This window comes from Crocuta crocuta, unplaced genomic scaffold (genome assembly GCF_008692635.1).
Source record: "Crocuta crocuta isolate KB4526 unplaced genomic scaffold, BGI_CrCroc_1.0 scaffold193, whole genome shotgun sequence".
NCBI lineage: Eukaryota > Metazoa > Chordata > Mammalia > Carnivora > Hyaenidae > Crocuta > Crocuta crocuta.
In genome coordinates this window covers 3,553,797-3,576,219 of record NW_027529624.1, presented here as the reverse complement: position 1 = coordinate 3,576,219, position 22,423 = coordinate 3,553,797, and the positions used below count along the sequence as shown (strand labels likewise).

Here is a 22,423-nt window from a genome sequence, read left to right as displayed (position 1 = left end):
AAAGCCACCCAGGCGCCCCTGAACCAGTTCTTAATGTGTGCTAGGCATGGCACCCAGTACTCCCATGTGCACGTGTGCTTTTCCTCACCAAAATATTTAACAAGAGCATGAATTCAGAGTCTCAGAATGGTTCAAGTCACTTTCTAGAGTTAGAGCTAGAAACTAAGTGTGTGTCATTGCTACTATACCAGACTGCCTTCTAGAATCTTCAGTGTTAATCTAGATGTAGCATTCCAGGAGGAGTGAATGAAGTAACCAAAAGTCCCTTGGTCTGTCGGGGCTGCCTCCAGAACTCAGAGCTCTCGGCTCCCAACCTAGCCTTCTCACCTCACTATACTTCCCCTCTGTTCCTGAAGATTCTGCATTTGAAACACTCCATCTCCTGTAGGACTCACTTTCCAGATAAATAGAGGAGGCACATTGTGCACTCCCAGGTTGGTCCGTAAACCCCCAGCAAGGGAAGGAAACCGTGTGGAAGGATCAAGACTATCACTGCCACGTCAGTGAGTGGATGTGTTCAGAGTCAGTATCCTGGGACCACTTTATTGATGAAACAACTTTGTAACGAGACCCATTCAGTACATCAATATCAGAACCTCTCTGAACGGAATCTGTAATGGACCTAGCTAGTGACAAATCCATCTTTGTGGCAGCTTGTGTTTCAGGGAGATTAGAGGGAATTTGCAGAAAGCACTCCAGAATCTGATGCTCTTCTCTGCGAGGGAAATAAGGCTTTTTCAGACTGCATTTCGTGAGGCATGCATGCTGCTTACTGGGTCTGCTTACTCTGGGCCTTGCGACATATCGATCAGGGCGGTTTGGTGGCAAGCAAGAGAAACCAATGGTAGGCAGCTTAATTAAAATGGAAAGAAATCAAAGGAAAACAAGACAAAAACCAGTCAAGTGGTACTTCTTATGGAATCAAAGTAGAATCTGGAAAACCAATACTTGAGACCATAATTAATCTGGGCAGCTCTGGGCTCCTTTTCAGCAGTTCAGAAGCCTCGGGGCGTCTGGGTGGCTCAGTCGGTTAAGCTTCCAGCATCAGCTTAGAGCACGGCTCAGGGCATGATCTCATGGTTTGTGGGTTCGAGCCCCGTGTCGGGCTCTGTGCTGACAGCTAGCTCAGAGCCTGGAGTCAGCTGCGGATTCTGTATCTCCCTTTCACTCTGCCCCTCCCCTGCTCACACTCTCTGTCTCTCAAAAATAAATAAAAATGTTTTTTAAAAGTCTAGAAGTTCAGAAGCCTCTGGAGTACTGTCTGACATTAGTGCATGTCAGCTCTTAGGTTTCTGCACCTCCGTTCAAATTCCCAAGAGGGAGAAGCTGATTCACTCAACCTGAGTCAGGTGTCTGCCCCTGAACACTACTGTGGCCATGTGTTCTGGGAGCCACTCCTCCACACAGAGACGATGACAAAGGGAATTGTCTTTGAGCAGGCAGCCTGAGAAGTGGCCACCGTGACCGTGATTATAACAGTAATGGAGACAGTGACACGCGCACTCCTGGATCTCTGTTGTGGATGCGCATGCACGCTTTGCCCGTCCCTTTGTGGTTCAGCGCTACTGGCCTCCCACGCTTTTTCCAATTATCTTAACACAATTACCTGCAAATGCAATCTTGGGCTTTTAGCATACTGAGATATTTGAGACAAGAATGTAAGTACCAGGCAAGAAAGATGCTGCCTGTTCTGTCCAGCCTGTGTCTCCAAGTGCCTAGCGCAGTGCCTAGCACATAGTAGGTGTGCTCAGTGATTGTTGAATGAGTAGCAACTATCCATCTGTGCTGTGGGGGGGAGGGGATCTCCCCAACCCCTGCTTCCGTAGTCGCGGGGGCTCTGCCTGTAGACCTCTGTGTCCCATCCTCGACACCCAGAACCAGTAGACAAGGTATCTAGTTTTCCTGGAGGAAAGGTGACAAGCCTCAGTTCTGCCGATGTCTAATATGGGGTTGATATAGAAGAGAATGCTTGGCCGTGGATGAGGGAATCTTTGGTGTTTGAAAACTGTGAAGTCATTGTTCGGAGAGACAAAGCAGGAGAGGAACACAGACCAAAGCTGTCTGACTCAGACGGCTCATTCTCCAACTGGCTAAATATAGCTCACCCAGATTCTATCTTGGTGTCATCCTCTTTGCGTCTCCCCAGAAATAGTGCCATCAGGGCCATATATGATTCGGTATATAGTTAACATAACACAAGCCGAATCCTAAAGAATGAACTACAAATGATATGCAGAGCATTCTAAAATGATCTTCTGGGCCATCTCTCAGCCACCTCTACTCAAGGGGACACTGGTGCCACCCCTTAAGCAAGGGTAGCTTCTGAGACCTGTCCCTATTGTGACCTCATCATTCACGGATACCAAACCCTGTGTCATCTTTGTCAAACTGCGGCTCTGTGCTTGCCCCACGCTGGCCTGGGCTGACACAGTTACTTCCTGGTAGCATGACCATGACTGCCCTTTGCAGACCAGTCCCTCCTTATGCGTAGGCTCAGCGCTGTGTTGAGTGAACTGACTTTAATAATACCGCGATAAGTTGCATTGCCATGGAGAGCTGCTGCTTCCAGTATTTTGCAAAATGCCTTCCAGTGCCTCAATTCCCCCTCAAGGAAGACTGCTTTCTCTACTTCGGAGATGATAAGCAAATAGTTGGCATTGAGACCCAAGAATCAGTGGTCGGAGCAGGAAGCCAGAATGAAGCAGCAAAGCTGTGGCCAAAAGGGCTCATAGGGAGATCAAAGCAGGGGATAATGATAGTGTTGTAGTAGAATGGTGACCATTTGTTGCTACAAGTCAGCCACGTGCTAAGTGTGCCAAACAGTATTTGTATTTGTATTACCTCGTTCAGCCTCCACAACAGCTCCAGGAGGGAGAGATCATTGTCCCATTTTAAGGAGGAGGAACCTGAGGTAGTAAGAAGCTAAATTACTTGCCGGGTACAGCAAGACCCATCGTTTTTCTGTGTCCATTACTAACCTGCTGCTCTTCTCCCCTGCCACATGGTGGCCATGGAGCTAGGCAATGGGAGACGAACTTAGAAGGGCAAGAGCAGAGTCTCACGGGAGTCGAGCAGAAGGCCAGGGTCAAGGGTAGGAGCGAGTAAGAGAATGGAGAAGGTCCCAGCCTCAAATGCAATGCCAAAGCTCTATTGTATTAGGTGCTGGCTGCAAGGGGCAGGTCTGGCGAGTCTAAAGGTTCAGCGTCTGGGGGATTCAAGGGGTTGAGGAGTCCAAGAGCAGTGACCTAGACATGCCCAGGTTGGTGATCATCTCATCAGCTTTACGTCTGACGCCACCGTGTGGCCAGTGGCCCAGGAGCAGCGTGTGGCCCGCCCAGTGTCTCCTGCAGGCTGGGCTCCAACCCCCACCCCCGACCCTGGGAGTTCTTGGAGACCTGCCTTCCGCACTTGACTCCAAGGCGACATTTCTTCTCTGGACTCCTGAGTGGTATTGGACTGGCCGCTTTGCCTCCCCGGGCCTCAGTTTCCCCGTCTTTAAACTGAGTTTGACTCAGGCTTTCTGCCCTCCACCCCTTTGTGTCAACTCCCTCCCTGCCTTCACGTGGGAAAGGCCTTTGCCTGCCATCACGAGACCCTGTCTCTGCCTGCCCTCTTTTTCCAGGAAGTCCGTCATCCAGCTTGACCTTGCCAGCACCAAGAAAGCGATGATCGTCCCTGCGTTCGAGACACTGCGCTACCGGCTCTCTTTCCCCAAGTCCAAGGCAGAGCTGCTGTCAATGCTGGATATGGGGACCCTCTTCACATTCAGGTGAGTCGCCCTCAGTGCCATCCCTGGGGGGGGTCTGGGACCTTCTAGGTCCTGGAAACCCAGGCACCAGAGCTGCTGGCCCAGCCATTTGTTGCCACTTTAGACCATTTTAAGGCCAGAAGAAGCACCGCTGGCCCCCAGCTTGGTCTTTGAAACATTCTTTCTCTTCCCACCTGCCGTGGGCTCTGCTTTGCATGTGGGTGGTGGACATCACGTGTCCAGATGGAAGGATCTGGTCATCGGGTGGCTTCAGCTTATTCCTGATCCTGTCACCTGTCTCTGAATTCTCTTTGGTCTGTTTGTTCCTTCATTCATGTGGGAGATGGGTTCGTCCTGTTAGCATGATGGCTGCCTGTCCCCCTTTTCCTTTTTCTGTGAGTGGTCTGTCCCCCAAGGTCCTCAGGCTAGGATGGGGCAGCTGACTTTCCTGTTGCCCAAGTGACAGGTCTGAACAAGTCTCTCACTTGCCTGATTTTCCACGTTCCTGAAATCCTTCAGAGCACCGCAGGGAAGCAAGCTGGCCACCCGGCCACGGTGCCCAGGGGGTGTGCACACCTGCACAGGGTGGGAAGGGGCTCCGACTCCGGAAACGGGCTGTGGCAATAAGTGTAGTGCCCTTAGGGGAAGTACGAGTCCTTCCTGGTCTCATGACAGAACAGTCAGAGAGCCACTGCTCACGTTTTTACAGAGAAGCCTCCGCTTTGAACAGTGTAAGAATGGCCAACACCACGTTGGAGTGAAAAATCAGACGTTTCTAGGCAATCTGAATTTTATTGAAAAGATTGTAATAATGGGGCGCCTGGATGGCTCAGTCGGTTAAGCAACCGACTTCGGCTCAGGTCATGATCTCACGGTTCATGGGTTCGAGCCCCGCATCGGGCTCTGGTTACACCTCAGACTGCTTCAGATCCTCTGTCCCTGCCGTTTTCTTCCCCTCTCCCACTCACACGCTGTCTCTCTGTCTTTCAAAAAATAAACGTTAAAAATTTTTTTAAATAAATGAAGTAATAAATAAAAAAAATACTGTAATAATAACTTAGGTTTCCATACTACCATTAAGTTGCCAGAAGTTTCTAGAAGGTTTTCTCAAACAAGCTTAATTTTGGGAAAGCAACTTCATGAGATAGGTTATTTATTCAGCAGTTTGGAGAGGATCCTTTTATACGTTCTATGCAGGTAAACTGAGGAGTGGAGGGGACCTGCTGGTGCCAGGACTTGAACCCCAACCTTCTTCCTGTATCCAGAATTCTGGAAAATGACCTGAAATGGTTTAATACCCCTCCCCCCAAAACCAAGACTTCTTTCTTCTTGGAAAGAAATAACAACAAGTACCATTTGTTGAATATATAACCTCTGCCAGGCACTGTCATCAACTCATGGAATCCTCACAACAAATCTATGAGGAAGATAGCTATTATTCCCCTTCTACAGATGAAGAAACTGAGGCTCTGAGAGGCTAAATAACTTGCCCAAAGACACATTGCCAGTATGTGGCGGAGCCTGGATTCAAACCAGGTCTTAGGAGCTGCAGAGCCAATGCTTTTAGGTCTAATACCATTGGACTGGGTCCTGAATGTTCTTACCAATCAGTGTTAGAAGACACAGGTAAAAATTGAGTCTCTGAGACCAAAATCTTAGTCTGAACCTCCCACAGATGCCATAGCCTGATGGCTCCATGCCTGGCACATTTCCAAGGCATCTTTCCTTCCATCTCCATCCCCAGGCGATCTGAGAACTCATTTCAAGGCCACGTGTGTGGTCCTGAGAGCTGAGGTTTGGCCTGCTGCATCCATGATTGCTGCTCTGGCCAACAGCTCACAAAACACAAGGCCAAGTGTTAAATTATAGACCTTCCCTCTGAGAAGTTGCTTCTGTCACCTTCCCTCCAAATGATGACTTATCAGGTGAGAATCTCCTAGGTGATTCTGACACTCAGCTCAAGTCTAAGCACCACTGCTCAAAGCAGAGTGGCCCCAGATCGGCCCCAGATCTCTCAGAGGTGGCAACTCACACGCGCCTCATCTCTGTTTCTTTGGAGGCTCCCTGGGGGTGATGGTCCCAGAGAACAAGCCCTGAAGTCCAGTGTCTACTGGACTCACGGTAGGTTCCTTGGGGGTGTATTCAGGCTGTGATGTGTTTTCATGGCAGGTGAACTGTAATGTCACCCTGTTCTGTGCTGACCAGCCACTTGCATAATTGTCAGTGTTCTGCTGAGCTAAGGGAAGTCACCCTCCCGCTCAGGGGGAGAGGACTGAGCCAGCTGCCCCTCCCCCCATTTCCTCTCTCTCACACAGGAGGCCACAAGTTTATATTCTAAGTAGGATGGCTATTGATCCATTGATATCCCGGAGAGCAAGGCCACTGTGAATTGACATCATAGTTAGGGCAAACAAGGGGAATAATGAGAATATTTTCATATTTCGAGGAATTACTCTACATCAGACACTGCTCTGGGTGCTTTGTGTGAATTCACATAGTTGTCAGAAATCTAGAAGTAGGTATTATTATCTGTTTCACCTAGAGAAAGAAATGAATCATAATAATTATTATTTATTAATAATTTTATCTAGAGAAAGAAATGAGGGAACAGAGGAATTCACTAAGTTTTCTATACCTGCTAAGTGACAGAATTCAAACGCAGACAGGCAGGCTCCAGAGCCATTGTTTTCAGCCGCCTTGTTAAAGTGCCTCTAGGGAAGGAGCATTTATTGAATGCCTGCTGTATGCTAGCACTGTGCCAAGCCCTTTATAAACATTTTCTCATTTCAGTTCCTCAGCACTTCAACAAGATAGGTACTCTTTTCTCCAGTGGATGCAAGAGGCAAGTGAAGCCTCGTTTAAATGCTTTGCTGACTGAGGTCCCCAGCTCCCAAGTGGCGGAGGTGGGTTTTGGACCCTGGTGCGGTGGCCCCGCTGTGCCGTGCTTGAGCCGAGCGCATGTTCACGGCCGCCAGTTGTGCTGGGCCGGCTCTCTGCAAGTCTCAGATGTCAAGACTGCCTGTTGGGCTAGTTCACAGATGGAAAATCAACTCCTCCCTGGCCTGATTTTTTTGAGTAAGCCTGACATCTCGCAGTATCCTGCCTTTTCACACTCCATTAAGGTGGTGTGACTCAGCCTTTCATTTTTCTTCCCATTGTGTGACTGTGGTTTTGGAGGCAGTTGCTGAATGGTGGAGCTGAGGACGCAAGTCCCTGCTCTCTGCCAGCCTGGCCATGTTGCCCAACAACACAGCCTACTGAAAGGCCACATGTTGGTCAGTGCCCGTGCAGCCACACTGGGGGATTCCTGAGACTTCAGAGGAGGGAACGAGGAAGCAAGGGGCCACCACCCCTGCCAGCAGAGCTCCACCGACTACACGGATCGCCCACTCTCACTTAAACTTCATTTGCTTTAGAGGCGCTTGGGTGGCTCAGTCAGTTGAGCATCTGACTTTGGCTCAGATCATGATCTCATGGTTCCTGGGTTCGAGCCCTGCATCGGGCTCTCTGCTGTCAGCACCAAGCCCACTTCGGATCCTCTGTCTCCCTCTCTCTCTGCCCCTGCCCCACTCACATGCATGCTCTCTCCCTCTTGCTCTCACTCTCTCAAAAATAAATACACATTAAAAAAAACAAAAAAAAACAAAAAACTTCACTTGCTTTGGACCCTTCCTGAATGGGGGTGGGTGGAAGTCTTAGACCATGAGCTCCTTCCTCTCTGTAGCTCCCTAAGATGTACCGCCCTACCCTTCTGTCTCACTTCCATTTTATCTTCTACAGTGTTCTTTTTCCCTAACCCCTTGTTCTGGGGCCAGGTCTACTGCCTTCACTAGGCTCCCAGCCTCCTGCTATCTCTTTGTATCTTCCAGAAGGAGAATCATGCCCTCCTGTCCGCCCTCTGTCTTTAGTACCCCTCAGGTTTTTAGATTACTTGTTAGTTATTTATTCACCTTCGTGTCTGATCATTGACTGTCTGCTGTAGCATAGGCCAGAGAGTATGGGTAAGTATGACACAGAGGAGAGATAACCTAGCATAGTAGCTCAGGGCCCTGGCCCTTGAGCCAGGCCGTCTAGGATTGAATCCCAGCTCCATCTTTATTATTTGTAACTTGATATTGAGTAAGTTATACCAATTTAAAGCTATAGATACAATATTTATAATATAACCAGTGTATAGTAAGTGCTTAATAACTATTAGCTTGTTAGGATTGTTGTTCTGTGGCTGTATTCATTTGCTATATAACAAATTGCCACAAATTTAGAAGCTTTAAACAATACAAATTTATTACCTTCTAGTCCCTGAGGATGAGAGATCTGGGCGTGGAATATCTGGATTCTCAGTGGGGTCTCACTGGGCTGAAATCAAAGTGGAGGCAGGGCTGCAGTTCTCCCAAACTCTGGGCTCATGGACTTCCTTTCCTTGCCCTTGGGAAGGCTATGGTCACCATTTCCCCTGCTGGCTTTTTGCCACAAGGCCCCCACAGGTGGCTCACACATGGCTCTTTGCTCTCTTCCAAACTCAGACCTAACAGTTCATGTGATTCAGCCAGAACCACCCCAGGAATTAATTAATCCAAAGTCAACTGATTGGTCAACTTAATTACATCTACAAGGATCCGTTTTCCCGTATGATGTAACATAACCACGGGAGTGATATGGTCACAGGTTCAGCCGCAAGGGGGAGAATGTTGTACGAGGCCAGGGGCACTGTGTTCTCTGGAAGGGATAACCAGCGTGGACTCACCTGCAGTTCATTCCATATAAATGATACAGAGCAGTGCACGAGTTCACTGACCCCTTCATTGTGAGAGTCTCCTTGTTCATGAAGGATGTACAGGACAGGCTGGCTTAGTTTCCTAAGGCTGCCATAACAAATTCTACAAAGTAGGTAGCTCAACACAACTCAAGGGGTTGTGGAAGCCAGAAATCCAAAGTCACGGTGTTGGCAGGTTCATTCTTCCTCCAAAGGAAAAAATCCTTCCTTGCCCCTCTCCAGCTCCTGGTGAAACCTGGCCATCTCTGGTGTCCCTTGGCTTGTGGGAGCCTCCCTGCCATCGCTGCCTTCACCTGCCTGTGGCATCTTCCCAGTGTGTGTCTCAGTATCCAAATTTTCTTCTTCTTACAAAGATACCAGCGGTTGGATTAGAGCCTGCCCTGTTCCACTGTGATCTCACCTTGATACATCTGCAAAGAGCCTCTTTGCAAATAGGTCCCATTCACAGGTGCTGGGAGTTAGAGCTGGAACATCTTTTGGGGGGACACAGTGCAACCCGCAGGACTGTATCCACATAGACCTTTCCTTCCTTCCTTTTGCCCAATGGCTTTTCTCTGTGTGACCTAGGTACCACGTCTGGACAAAAGGCCATGCGCCCACAAACTTCGCCAAGTGGCGGACTGCCACCACGCCTTACCGTGTTGAGTGGGAAGCCGATTTCGAGCCATACGTTGTCGTGAGAAGGGACTGCCCTGAGTACGACCGGAGGTTTGTGGGCTTTGGCTGGAACAAGGTGGCTCATATCATGGAGCTGGATGCACAGGTGAGACAATGGACTGATGGCTGTGGGGGAAGAAGCAGCCTCGACCTCAGGGCTGAAAGGGGACCTTGAGGTGAGAAAGCAGAGCCCCGAGTGGGAACAAGATGTGGTCAGGGACCAGAAGTGAGAAAATGGCAGTGCTAATTCTTAGGGCTGTTGATTCCCAAACCTTCTTTCTCTACCTTTGGGTAAGAGTTGGATTCCCGGCCAGGACCCAGGCAACTGTGAGTGTCCTGTGACAAAACATTCCACCCCCCATTCTCACCAAGTATATTGATAAGGATGAAAACTTGTCACTTGGCATTAGAGCCACATAAGTGGCCCAAAACGTTCTAGGAGTTCGTTCCATATAAGTAACACATGGCATGCGGCTGAGGGGCAGCTCATTATCCTACCCTGTAACTAAAAGTGATGACTTTTAGACTGTTTTTAGTTGTGAAACACTTTTCATTCATCCAACTAATACTTATTAAATACCTGCTTCAGAAAAAATCAAAATTCCAACAGGTTAAACCAGGAGTCTGCAAACTTTTTACAGAAAGAACCAGATAGAAAATTTGGGGGTTTTGTGGGGTCTACAGGTCTTCTTGTCAACTACTCAACTCTGCCTTTGCCATTCAGCTGTAGACAGTATCTAAACAAATGAGTGTGGCTGTGTTCCAATAAAACTTTATTTATAAAAACATGCAGCAAGCCAGACATGTTGCAGTTCATCAGCCCCAAAGTTAAACAAAAGCAAAGCTAATCTGGTTAAGTTAGGAGAAGGATGCCTGGGCCTCTCAACTCCACTTTTTTCTCTTTGTGTCTGTTCTCCAAGGCACCTGCTCAAGGAGCACAGTGCACATGTTTCTCAACAGGAGCACCTCAAATTCAGGAAAAAAAGAGCAAGGTTGGATATGCTCAGTGCTGGCTGGCCTGAGAATCACCTGGAGAATTTTCCAACACCTTGATTTGAGAGCAGTCCCAAGTGGTTTTAATAAGCATCTAGGGTTGCAGACCACATGGGTAGGTGGAAGGTTCTAGAACAGTGTCCATATTTAACAACAGAAGCATGACCTTTGATATCCATGTTGTCAACAATAATTGGATGTAGTGTAGTGCTACTCACAGAAATGTTGAGTCTGCCTCAGCTTCTGCTTGAAAGAAAAGAAACATAATATCTTTGTATCCAGCATTGTAGCGAGGTGAACTGGTTCAAATACAGTTAATTTTTCCAGCACTGAGACCCGGGCTTTGTTTTAGGCAATTTTGATGGGACTCTTGAACATTTCTTGCTTGTTTCTCTTTCTTTGCCAGTAGCACAGCCAAATTTTGCCCTTTCCAGTGATTTAAGGAAATAATGAGGTCATACCTGACAGGTAATCCAGCCACACCTATTGGGACTAATGGGATCAGTGAGCTTCTTTGTCCCCAGAGGAAAAAATATCTCAAATAGCTAAGCTCTGGGAGTTCTTGCGCTTTCTTTTCAGGATTTCTTCTTATTCCTCCTCACCATCACCTGTCATTTCTTGCTGCGGTCAGTGTTCCTCCGTCTCTAACAGCTACCTTTCTCCATTTTTAAAAATGTTTATTTATTTTTGAGAGAGAGAGGGAGAGAGAGAGTGATAGAGGGGTGGAGAGGGAGGGAGACACAGAATCCAAAGCAAGCTCCAAACTCGGAGCTGTCAGCCCAGAGCCAGAGGCGGGGCTTGAACTCGTGAACCATGAGATCATGACCTGAGCTGAAGTTGGGCGTTTAACCGACTGAGCCAGCCAGGCACCCCTGCCTTTCTCCATTCTGATTCAGAGTTTATTCTGATCTGCTCTGGGCCGGGAAACTAGATGGCCAAAGCTTACCAGACATTATGTCCAAAATCAGAATACACAGAGTCTGAGTGAAGGTGTGTCCGGTTCTCCTTCATTACATGTCCTTAATTTGTGTCCCCCATTTGGGCTGTTTGGAGGCATTTTATTTTTGGCCTGAGTTTGTATCTGTAGTCTGCCAAGCAGAGGCCACTGTATGAAGAATAGGTAGGCAAGAGCTTTGTTCCTAATGAGCTTTCAATCCAGTGGGGTCTTTTTTTTAATTCCCTTTTTTGTCTCCTCTTGTGTTCTAATATGTGGAGTCTGTCAAATCTCAAGCCCTATGAGAAATCACATAAACAGACATCATTTAATTGAGCGACAGTCTCTCATGGCTCGTGTCATTCAAGAGCAGCCACATGGCCATGTGCTCACATTTATCAAGACCCTTTCATGGGTCATGAGCTCTGCCCAGCACCATCCATACATTAGTTGTCATCTTTCAAGGTAGGTATTATTACTTTTACTTTAACTTTATAGATGAGAAAACTAAGGCATAGAGAAGCCAAGAAGGTTGTCCAGAGTCAGGGAAACAGCCCTGTCCTGTCCTTCTCCTGCATGGTGGGCTTTCCATGGCACCACCCTCCTTGCTGACGCCATTCCCCACTTCATTCAGTCACTTTGTCATATGGTCACGCACTTGGGCATTCATCATGCATTCCTAAGCGTTCTTGCAAGCGCTCACACCGCTCTTGTCTTCCAGGAATATGAATTCATCGTGCTGCCCAATGCCTACATGATCCACATGCCTCATGCCCCCAGCTTTGACATCACCAAGTTCCGGTCCAATAAGCAATACCGCATCTGTCTCAAAACCCTAAAGGAAGAATTTCAGCAGGACATGTCCCGCCGCTATGGCTTTGCCGCCCTCAAATATCTCACGGCTGAGAACAACAGCTAGCATCAGGAAGCCCACGACTATGGAGAGACCTATTCTGCAGGGGGAACGCCACTTGCTGTTTGGGGCCCAGCCTTCAAACTCAAAATCTGAGCAATGCTTTTTTTGGTTTGTTTTTATTTGTCTCTTTGGCCCAACAAAGCCACCCACACCACAGAGATCTGGGACAAGGATCCAGCCAGCTCCTCTCTGCTCTGCAATCTGGCATCCCCAGAAGGTGGAAGAGTAGCTCATCGACACAGTCTCTGCAAGAACGGGATGCAGGGGAGTTAGAGGGAGCAAAGGTGTTTTCCTCCTAAAAAAAAAAAAAAAAAAAAACCACAAAACCGACCCGGTCTTTGGGGTGTTCTCGTTGCTTTTTAAGAAAGGGAAGTCAGGGTGCTGGGGGTTAGCCATCCCAGAATATAAAAGCAAAACTGTCTCTTTGTCCAGAAGAAACTTTCTTTTGTGTCCTACAGTCTAGCCACGTATCCAAGGTGGGAGCTATCCAGTGATCTGAACCAATTATGTGGAAAGACCCAATGGGGACATTATACCTGGTGGGACCTGGAGGTGGGGGTGGGTTGGTTCTTAACCTCAAGGTCGCTCTTGTTTTGCTTTGATTTGTTTCCCTTTGGGGGGATTTTGTTTGTTTGTTTGTTTTTGGTCTGGGAATCCAAAATCGAAAACTTGATCTTTTAAGTCTCTGAAGGAGAAATCAGCTACGTCAGCCAACATCTCCTTATGAGCAGTGGCCCAGCAAGAAGGACAAGAGTCTTCAGCCAATATTTAAACATGGGCAGCCCTCTTCAGGATTCTCATTGAGGCCCCCATGACCTTGAATTCCCTACTCTCCAGAATCCCAGGGCTAAGATGGGGACTGTGGAAATAGGAAGACCATCCGTTCTACAACCGGTCACATTTTTTATTGGCAGTGACCGCTTCATGAGGAAAGGGCTCTGAAGGGGCTGTTCCGGTGCACACGAAAGGTACGAACCTCTCAGGCCTTTAGAAGAACTTTAATAATTCACACAAGCCCAATTCCGAAGATTCACGTGTCCCTTTGGAAACCTCGAGGAAGAACATTTTGGGTTCCTCCAAGTCCATGCTGCTTCGCTGTGGCTGGGAGGAGGTCACGGCCTCGGGCTCCCTCTGGGACCTGTCCAGAGGCCAGGCAAGCACCTTTACCATTACAAGGATTGAGGAGACACTGGACTTTTTACCCATTTTCTTGAATCTTCAATATTAATGTTGTGTTTACATTGATGAGAACGAAAGTCCACGCCCTCCTCTAGGCTGGGCTGTTTGTATTGAGTTGCAATGTGACCAGCGAACGCTGCATTCAATAAACGAAAGTATGGACTGTGTCTGCCCCACTCCCTCCCTCCACTCTTGTATGAAGCCGCAGAGACACACTCCAGGGTAGAGAGCAAGATCGATAAACAGCAACTTTACACTTTGTGTTCTCCCATTTGTTTTTCTCACCATTTGAACTTCAACCTTGTTTTCTCCTTTTCTGAGGTTAGATCTCACCACACCCTCTGACCCGCGAAGCATCTTCAGGGTCTCCATCCAGCTTCTGTCTCAGCACGGAAGCCAGATGTCTTATATCCCAGATGCTAGCACGTTAGATCCTGGTTGCCGGTAGCGGAGTGAGCCCCCAACCCTCTGTCCTGGGGGCCACATGACACTCCACTGCAGTCTGACCCATGAGACCCTTCCATGTGTTACATGCTCAAGTGGAGATTTCACTCAGGTTGGTTTTAAAGAACTTAGGAAAACAATTGTTAGGACTCACTCTCACACAGATATGGATAAGTTTATGTGTGTGTGTGTGCATGTGTCTGTGTATTCCACAGTATTACATATGTATAGCATATAGGTAGCATGCATATCACAAAATTAATACATGAATACTGTAAAAAGTAGAATATTACAAAAGTATTCAAATTACAAGGTAAAGTCCCTTTTCTTCATAGGTATGTGAGAGCCAGCCCCTACCAGCTCACGAGAACTTACTCTGCACATCTCTCTCCAACTCTTGTGTTTGAAATTAGCTGTGATGGAAGTATCTATGCCATAGAAATCTGAGAACCACAAATCGGGGCACCCTCCCCCACCAAGAGCTGGCTGTTAAACATTTGCCAGCACACTAGTGCCTTTTCCTCTTCACTGTGTACACACACACACACACATACACACACACACATACGTACACACACGTACACACACACACATTCACTCAAAAACTCTTGTAGAGAAGTCCATTGTTAATAGATGTAATTTTTAATTAATCAGTACCAGCTACTTGAGCCAAGAGAAAAATGTACAATAGTACTAGTTCTTTGATGTTAAAAATCAATTTTTAATTCTCTAAAGCCTTTTATTTTTTTAAATTTTTTCACAGCCTCTGGATCCACCCAGCCACCTTGCTTTCACTTGCGATTCTATGGGTATAGTAGTGACCATATCACTTACCATGCAGACTGGGTCACCTCTGAGAAGAAGAGAAGGTACTAAGTACTTTGAGACAATAAGTATAAATTGGAGGATGCTGTAGCTGCATGCACACTGAATTTATTAAAGCCAGAAACTGACTCTCCACACCCAACAGGAGAAAACCCTATTATCCCAAAGACAGGTGCCTGACACAGTGAAGCCGGTCTCACTTGAGGCTGGAGCTCAGATGCTGGCTAAGGCCCAGGATCAACACAGAGGCTGCCAAGTCGGTGGAGGCTGAGGTCTGCAGAGCCAACAGAAAGAATTCCCAGAACTTCCCTGGAAGGAGCAGCGCACTGCGTGCCCCAGCTCCCAGTTCAAGTGTGGGGGGCGCTGCCTATGGGCAGCGGCAATCACTACTGATGTGGGTTCCTTAGTATCAGTACACCAGGGCAAAACAAGCTTATAAATGGGCCACGCTGATGTTTTCATGCCTAAAGAAGCCAATACCATCTTGGCTTTCAGCTGGGAGGAAAGAAAAGTTCCTCTCTTCTCACCCCCATACTATTCTGTGTCTGGAATAGCTAAGATTTATTGAGTTACTACTGTGTCAAAGGGCCTTTTGCATGCATTAGCTCATTGAATCCTTGAAACAAAGCTGCAAAATGAAAATTACTGCTTATAGATGAGGAAACCGAGGGAGCCCTGGGAAATTAAGTAAGTTCCCTGAATTCACATCGTCAGTATATGGGAGAACCAGAATTTAAACCCATGCCTACTTGGATGGATCCAAAACCATATAACCTGCAATGCTGCTCCCTTTCCCAGTAAGAAATAAATAGTAAATATTCGCTGATAAGAGCATTTGAACCTATATAGGAAGAGTATTAGATTTCTAGCCTTTTTCCTTCAACATCCATCCAATAACAGTCTAGACAACAATCTCTCCTAGATGCTCCAATCTTGCTATGCTCATGGACTTTCTGAAAATTCATTTGAAATAGGCCTGGCAATCTATAGTCATATTTAGACATGGCTGGGATCAACTCTAGGAAGCAGTAATTCATTCCCTGAATGCTTCTCCTGGGTTACCTCCTAGATTTCATGGCACAGGTAGAGACGCTATGTTTTAATCTCACCCTTAGACCTGAACTCAGCTTGCCGCTTCAAAGTGATCTCTCTGAATGTGTTGAGCTGATTTACAGAGCACATATTTGCCGAGTTGACTAATGGCTTCTTTGTACCCCATCATGAAAGGACAGACCCTACTTTAATTCTGTTCCTTTCAAAGACTCTACTGTCTTTGAGTTAAGGCTTCATTTGTGGTCACCCGGCCTTTAGGGAGCTCTGTGTTAGTGGAAGAAACGTGATTAAAATCCCCTCCAACACGGCTTCTGCACACTCTCAGGGAAGATAATAAGAGCTACCATTTACTGAACTAAGACTTCTATGGTAGTTGGCACGGATGGGTCTTCACAGTGGCATCATAATATGAGGAAACTTTGACTATCCCTACTCTTCAGCTAATGGAACCAACCCTCAGAGCAATTATGTGAGTTGCCCAAAATCACGCAGGTTGTTCATGGAGGTTCTGGAATTTTTTCAGCCAAAATTTGGCTGACTTCAAAAACGAACGTCTTTCCACTCTGTGCTGCTGTCTCCCTGTACAACACTGAAATCAGTTTGACTACAGGCTTATGCAGCCACATCGTCATGTAGTTCATGGTGATAGGCGTTTTTATTTCTTGCTGTTTTAATCCCAAGTGTTTATTTTCAATTTAATGCCATTGAAGTTTATGAAATGTCAGTTGTCCACTAAGTGCATTCTAAGAAGTTTTCAGACCCATAGAATCTAATGTCAGAGAAACCATGATTATTGTTATCATTCGTTTCTACTAAGAACGTTCTTAGTAAGAACTCCCAACCCCTCAGTTTCCAGGAATGATTGGTGATATCTGAAAGGAGATAATGGGGCACCACAGAAATGCTGCGTTTCTGATTGTGACTGTTTGATGGAGTTGGCCCTTGGTTTTTTCCAAAACATTCAGATAGTCTTGAGAGATGGTGTTTTCTGGAATGAAAGGAGGTCGGTCAGTTTTGGGAAATGTTTCCCAAGGTTTGGGACCAATGAGGCTGGGACTTGCCCAGAGCAGAACTCGTCAGGAGATTCCTGGGTACATTATGCTGCTGAAATTCCGAAGAAAGGAAGGGCTTCAGTGGCAATGTCAGAGCAATTTCACTGTACACTCTAATATTTCTTTCTGCATTCCACAAAGAATTTATGGAGCATCCACTGTGGGATGTGCACTGGAAATGCAGCAACAATCTAGGCACAGTCAGCTTTCAGGTAATACAGTTACCTGGAGAGCTAAAAAGCACACGATGCTAAGATAGGTTTCATTTTATTACATTCATGTCAACAGTTTTAGGGTTTTTTTTTTTTTTTGGTATTTTGTTTGTGTTTTAGACAAAGAGCGCATGAGCAGGGGAGAGCGACAGAGGGAGAGACAGAGAATCTTAAGCTGTGTGTGGAGCCTGACTCGGGGCTCTATCCCACAACCCTGGGATCATGACCTGAGCTGAAATCAAGTCAGATGCTTAACTGACTGAGCTACCCAGGCACCCCGGTTCATTTTTATTTTTAAACTTACATGTAGAAGAGTTTTAAGAATAATACAAAGAACTGTATACCCTTCATTTAGATTGACTGATAGTTAACATTTGACCACTTAGCTTTATATCTGTCTATAATATTGTTTCTGGAGCCTTTAAGAGTAGGTTATAGATATCATACCGTTTTAAGTCTAAATGCTTTAGCATATATTTGTTTTAAAGGACATTCTCATTTAACCATGATGCAGTGATGAAATTCAAGAAAATTTTGCTACAGTACGATCATTTAATACACAGCCTACATTCACAGTTTGCCCTTTGCCCTAGTAATTTCTGTGTAACAGTAATTGGGTCCATTCCACCCCTAACTCCAGGGTCCAATCCAATCTAAGACACATTGCATAGTTGCCTACAGTCTCTAGTCAGGAATAATTCCTGGATCCTTTGCACTTTATGACAATGACATTTTTGAAAAGCACAATAGTTCAGTGTTTTGAATGAGAAGTAGGTATACATATACAAAGCAATTCATAAAATAGGTACATATGCATGTGTGACTTTCTAAATTCATTAATATTATATAGCATATTATGTAACATAAAATTATATGGCAAATAGTGTTAAAGAAGCCAGTCCTCAGGAGGTTCACCATCAATGTGTGTGCATGTGCATTAGTGAGATGGTCCAATAGGTGGGATGCTGTGGCAGGCAGCACATATGACCATGGTGACACATCATTAACCCCACTTAGTTATCTTTTCACCAGACCACGAAAGTGATCATTTTCTTCTTACTTGAAAGTTAAGTAGCGACTTTTAAGATACACTCATTAGCTGAAATGCTTTGTGTTAGGATGAATGTGGATGTTACATGTGGATGTAAATGTGGACATTTTTAGCTCAGTTTCTCAGATCTACGAGGGAAAAAGATAAAACAACAATGCAAGAATTCTTACCTTCCTCCCCCGACTTCATTATATATGGACCCACATTAACCAGCTCATTAATATTTTCAACCTCCCCAAAGATTATTTAATACCTAGGTAGAGCTGTGCAGCTGGGTTGCCTTCTCCATGAATATTAAGATCAACATCTAGTATTCAGACCTTTACAAGATCAGAAACATCTTCTAAGTAGGTGAGAGACGACTGTCTGACCCACTGATAACCAATACCCTTGCTGTGGAAGGGCAATGGCCCCTCTTTGTGCACACTGACTTGGTAATCTGGACTTAAAACCAAAAGCCCCACTCAGAAATGCCTGTTTTCCTCGTGGACCCTGGTCACTGTGTTACACCAAGCTAGTCACTCTGAGATTCCAAAGTCCCAGGAGCCCCTCCATGAGTGAGGCACCCTGCAGTCCTGCGTGGCTTTTCTGTATGCTTAAACAATGGCACCTCTGAGCTTGGACATTTCATCAACTCTAAGTTATTTGAATATAAAAATCTATGTCTTGTCCAGCAGAAAAGGCTGATGAAAGACAGTGAATCCTGTCCTCTGACAATAAATCCACTTAGAACATTCTAATATTGCCCCGGGCTACCTGAAGCCAACCCTAGCTACCATTATGTAGCACTTAGGTGCCATATGCTAAATTTCTTCTGTTGTCTACAAGATTCCCATGAGAGGAGGGATTATTATTTGCACAGATGGGGAAACCGAGGTTCAGTGGAAATACCTGGCGGGGCCACAAACCAAACACTATTTTTCAGACTCCACCATTTTGGTGGATGGAAGTGAAATGTGTATGGGGTGGGGAGGCGAATCAGTGGACAGGAGTCTGTCTGATGGTCTCCCAAACTCACTGTGGACGAAGCTGGACCTCTTGGTTTCCCTCCCCAAGAGTCCAGGCCCTCATCTACTGTTGCTTGGTGTTGCAGCCATTCTGAATGATGTAGGCAAGGGCCATTCAGAACTGGGAAGAGGGGGATGGATAGACATTTGCTGACTAATATACAATTTGCATTATTTTATTTAACCAGCAATAGAAAGTATAATGTAAGTAGTATCTCCATTTTAAAGCTTAGGAAACAGAAGCTCAGAGATGTTAAATAAGCCGTGAAAATCAAACCCAGATCTATGTACTCCAGAGCTCATGATGTTGCCATTTGTCTGCACTCTTTCCCGGGGATTTGGCTAACGCAAGGTCGTAGAATCTTTGTTTTTCAAAGGACCTTACTAATGAGAATAAGCCTAGTTATCAGAGGGGTATGTTCCTTCTTTGGCCTATAACTAGTGCTTGTCCAACATTAATGTGCATGGGAATCCTTTGTGAGCATCTATGTTATTAAATGCTGATTAAGCTCAGGGTGCCTGGGTGGCTGTCAGTTAAGCATCCAACTTCTGCTCAGGACATGATCTTGCGGTCCATGGGTTTGAGCCTCAAGTCGGTCTCTATGCTGAGCCTGGAGCCTGCTTCAGATTCTGTCTCCTTCTCTTCTGTCTCTGCCCCTCCCCTACTCATGCGCGCTCTCCCTCTCTCTCTCCAAAGTATTTTAAAAAGCTGATTCAGTGTGTGCAGCCCAAGATTCTGCATTTCTAACAAAGCCCCACATGGTGCAGACACTTGTGATCCACACACGTGACATGGTCTCTTCCTGCCTTTAAGCATCAGTCAACTTCTTTCCAAATCTTTGTGGAGCTCTGACAGCATGTCTAGCAGGCATCACTGGATAACTTGGAAAATTGCCATTTAGGAGATTGATTGGTTCATTTTTATAAAACAGTTACTAGGGTTCAGCAACTGTGCCAGGTGGTGATCATTCAAAGATGAATTAGACACAGTCCTCAGGCTCATGGAACCGCCCTCCCCACCGCTCACGTCCAGTAGGAAGAGAAACAGGTGTGTAAAGAGTGACATATGAGAAAGCGTCGGGAGAGGGACTGACGGTGTTATGGCAGCTTGGCAGAAAGAGGCTCACTCCGGGCTGGGCTCCTGGAAGACTCTCAAGACAGATGACTCCCATTAAAGAAAAATTGTTGATTGACACCTGTTAAAATGGTAAGGATGGCTTTATTCAGGTGTCAGGACTGTTGCAGTAGAGGAGAGAGATTGAGCTCAGCTCCGGATACAGGGAGGATTTATAGACAGCGAGCTGAACGGCGAGGGGGTGGGGTGGGGATTGGTGGATGGAAAATCACCAAGAGGAGACCTCAAGGGTAGTCAGAGTCTTCCTAAACCGAATTAACAGGATTCTTGTTGAGGCAGCTCCAGGGCTTATGCATCAAAGTTGGGGGTGAAAAACTTGTCAGATGTCAAGGCTGATCAGCTGTCAAAGGTGGGGGATTCTTACTAAGCTGACTTATTAGCAGGATTCTTGGCTACAATGGGCTGAGCTCACCACAGATGGGAATGGACTATCACAAAGAGGGCTCAGAGGAGCCTGTACAGAGTTTGGTTAAGGAGAGAGTCTTTATCACACCTGACAGGACAATCATTGGCCTAAAGAACAAGGAGGCAAACCTGATTTAAGGGGTCCGCCCAGCAGGGAGAGACCTGAAAGTGGCTTGTTTTTCTTTACCGTAATATAGGCCTGATTTTGCTGTGAATGGATTACAGTATGATTTTATCCTGTGGACTCTAAGCGCCTTACCATCAGAACTAAGTGTAGTCGGTGAATTTCAAACCGTCCCTCTGACCTTGAATAAGACCTCTCTTGAGCTCAGTTTCTATGTCTATAATATGAGACGGTTGTGTGTGTCCCTGAACACAAATTCTGTTATTCCATTTTGGTTTGATTTGCTAATGATTTTTAGGAAGCACTTGGTTAGTGTCTGCTATGTATCGTCCCAATTCTAAACACCTTACAGTTCGAAAATTCTCAGTAAATTTGTTTAAGTAGTAACCTAAGGTAGGTACTATTACCATACCTATCTTGTGAAGGGGCAAACTGAGGCACAGAGAGGTTAAGTAGTTTGCCCAAAATCACACAATAATTAGCAGATCTTCGATACGAATCAAGGCAGGTTGGCCCCAGAGTTCACATTCTTTTTTTTTTTAATGTTTTTGAGAGAGAGAGAGAGAGAGCGAGCACACAGCAGGGGAGGGGCGGAGAGAGACGGGGACACAGAATCCGAAGCAGGCTCCCAGCTGTCAGCACAGAGCCCGATGCGGAGCTCGAACTCATGAACCGTGAGCTCATGACCTGAGCCGAAGTCTAATGCCTCACTGACTGAACCACTAGCTTCCTCCTCAGAGTTCACATTCTTAACCACTATGTTGCTACTGCCTCCCTCCTGGGGAAAGAAAAAGGATGCAATTTTGACAGATTCCTCATTGTGCATTTAATATCTTTGCTGGGTGTATCAGTTTTCTATTGCTGTGTAAAAAAGTATCACTCACTGGGAGGCTTAAAACAATACACATTTCTTATCTCATTATTCCCAAGGCTCAGGAGTCCGGATATGGGTTAGCTAGGTCCTCTGGTGGGGGTCTCACCAGGCTGTAGTGGAAATGTCAGCCATGGTATGATTCTCATCTGGAACTCAGGGTCCTCTTCCAAGTTCACTGTTTGTTGGGAGAATTCAGTTCCTTGTGTTTGTACAACTGAGCACCACTTTCTTTTTTTTAATTTATTCTTTTTTTAATGTTTATTTTTGAGAGAGAGACAGCGCATGAGTCGGGGAGTGGCAGACAGAGAGGGAGACACAGAATCCAAAGCAGGCTCCAGGCTCTGAGCTGTCAGCACAGAGCCCAATGCAGGTGCTCAAATCCACAAGCCATGAAATTATGACCTGAGCCAAAGTCAGACGCTTAACCAACTGAGCCACTCAGGTGCCCCTATTTTTAATTTTCTTAATTGAAGTATAAAATGTAGTGTTATATTAGTTTTGGGTGTACAATATGATTCAACATTCCTGTACAAGTACTCAGTGCTCAGCACGAAAATTGTACTTTTTTTTTTAATATTTTTATTTATTTCTAGGAGAGAGAGAGAGAGAGACAGCGTGAGCAGGGGAGGGTCAGAGAGAGAGAGAGATACAGGCTCTGAAATAGGCTCCAGGCTCTGAGCTGGCAGTCAGCACAGAGCCCGATGTGGGATTCAAACGCACAAACTGTGAGATCATGACCTGAGTCAAAATCAAGAGTTGGCCACTTAACCAGCTGGGCCACCTGGGTGCCCCTAACTATACTGTTAATCCCCTTTATCTATTTCACCTGTCCCCCAACTCACCTGCCCTCTCGCAACCACGAGTTTGCTCTCTGTACTTACGAGTCTGCTTTTTGGTTTGTTTGCTTGTTTGTTTTGTTTAAGTTCTACATGTAAGTGAGATAATATGTTATTTGTCTCTCTGTCCAGCTTATTTAGCCTAATACCCTGTAGGTCCATCCATGTCATTGCAAATGGCATTCTTTCCTATGCCTGAGTAAT

General features: G+C 46.0%; 1 protein-coding gene across 2 annotated transcripts in view; it reads left to right on the top strand.

Moving 5' to 3' along the window:
- LARGE1 (LARGE xylosyl- and glucuronyltransferase 1) overlaps positions 1–13,368 on the top strand; it is a 539,966-nt gene extending 526,598 nt beyond the window's left edge. For both annotated transcript variants that reach the window (XM_077762029.1, XM_077762030.1), the window contains 3 exons: positions 3,623–3,769; positions 9,090–9,285; positions 11,828–13,368. In XM_077762029.1, coding sequence (XP_077618155.1) covers positions 3,623–3,769; positions 9,090–9,285; positions 11,828–12,025 — 541 coding nt within the window. In that variant the 3' untranslated portion in view covers positions 12,026–13,368. The remainder of the gene's footprint in view (positions 1–3,622; positions 3,770–9,089; positions 9,286–11,827) is intronic.
- Positions 13,369–22,423: the final 9,055 nt, after the last annotated feature.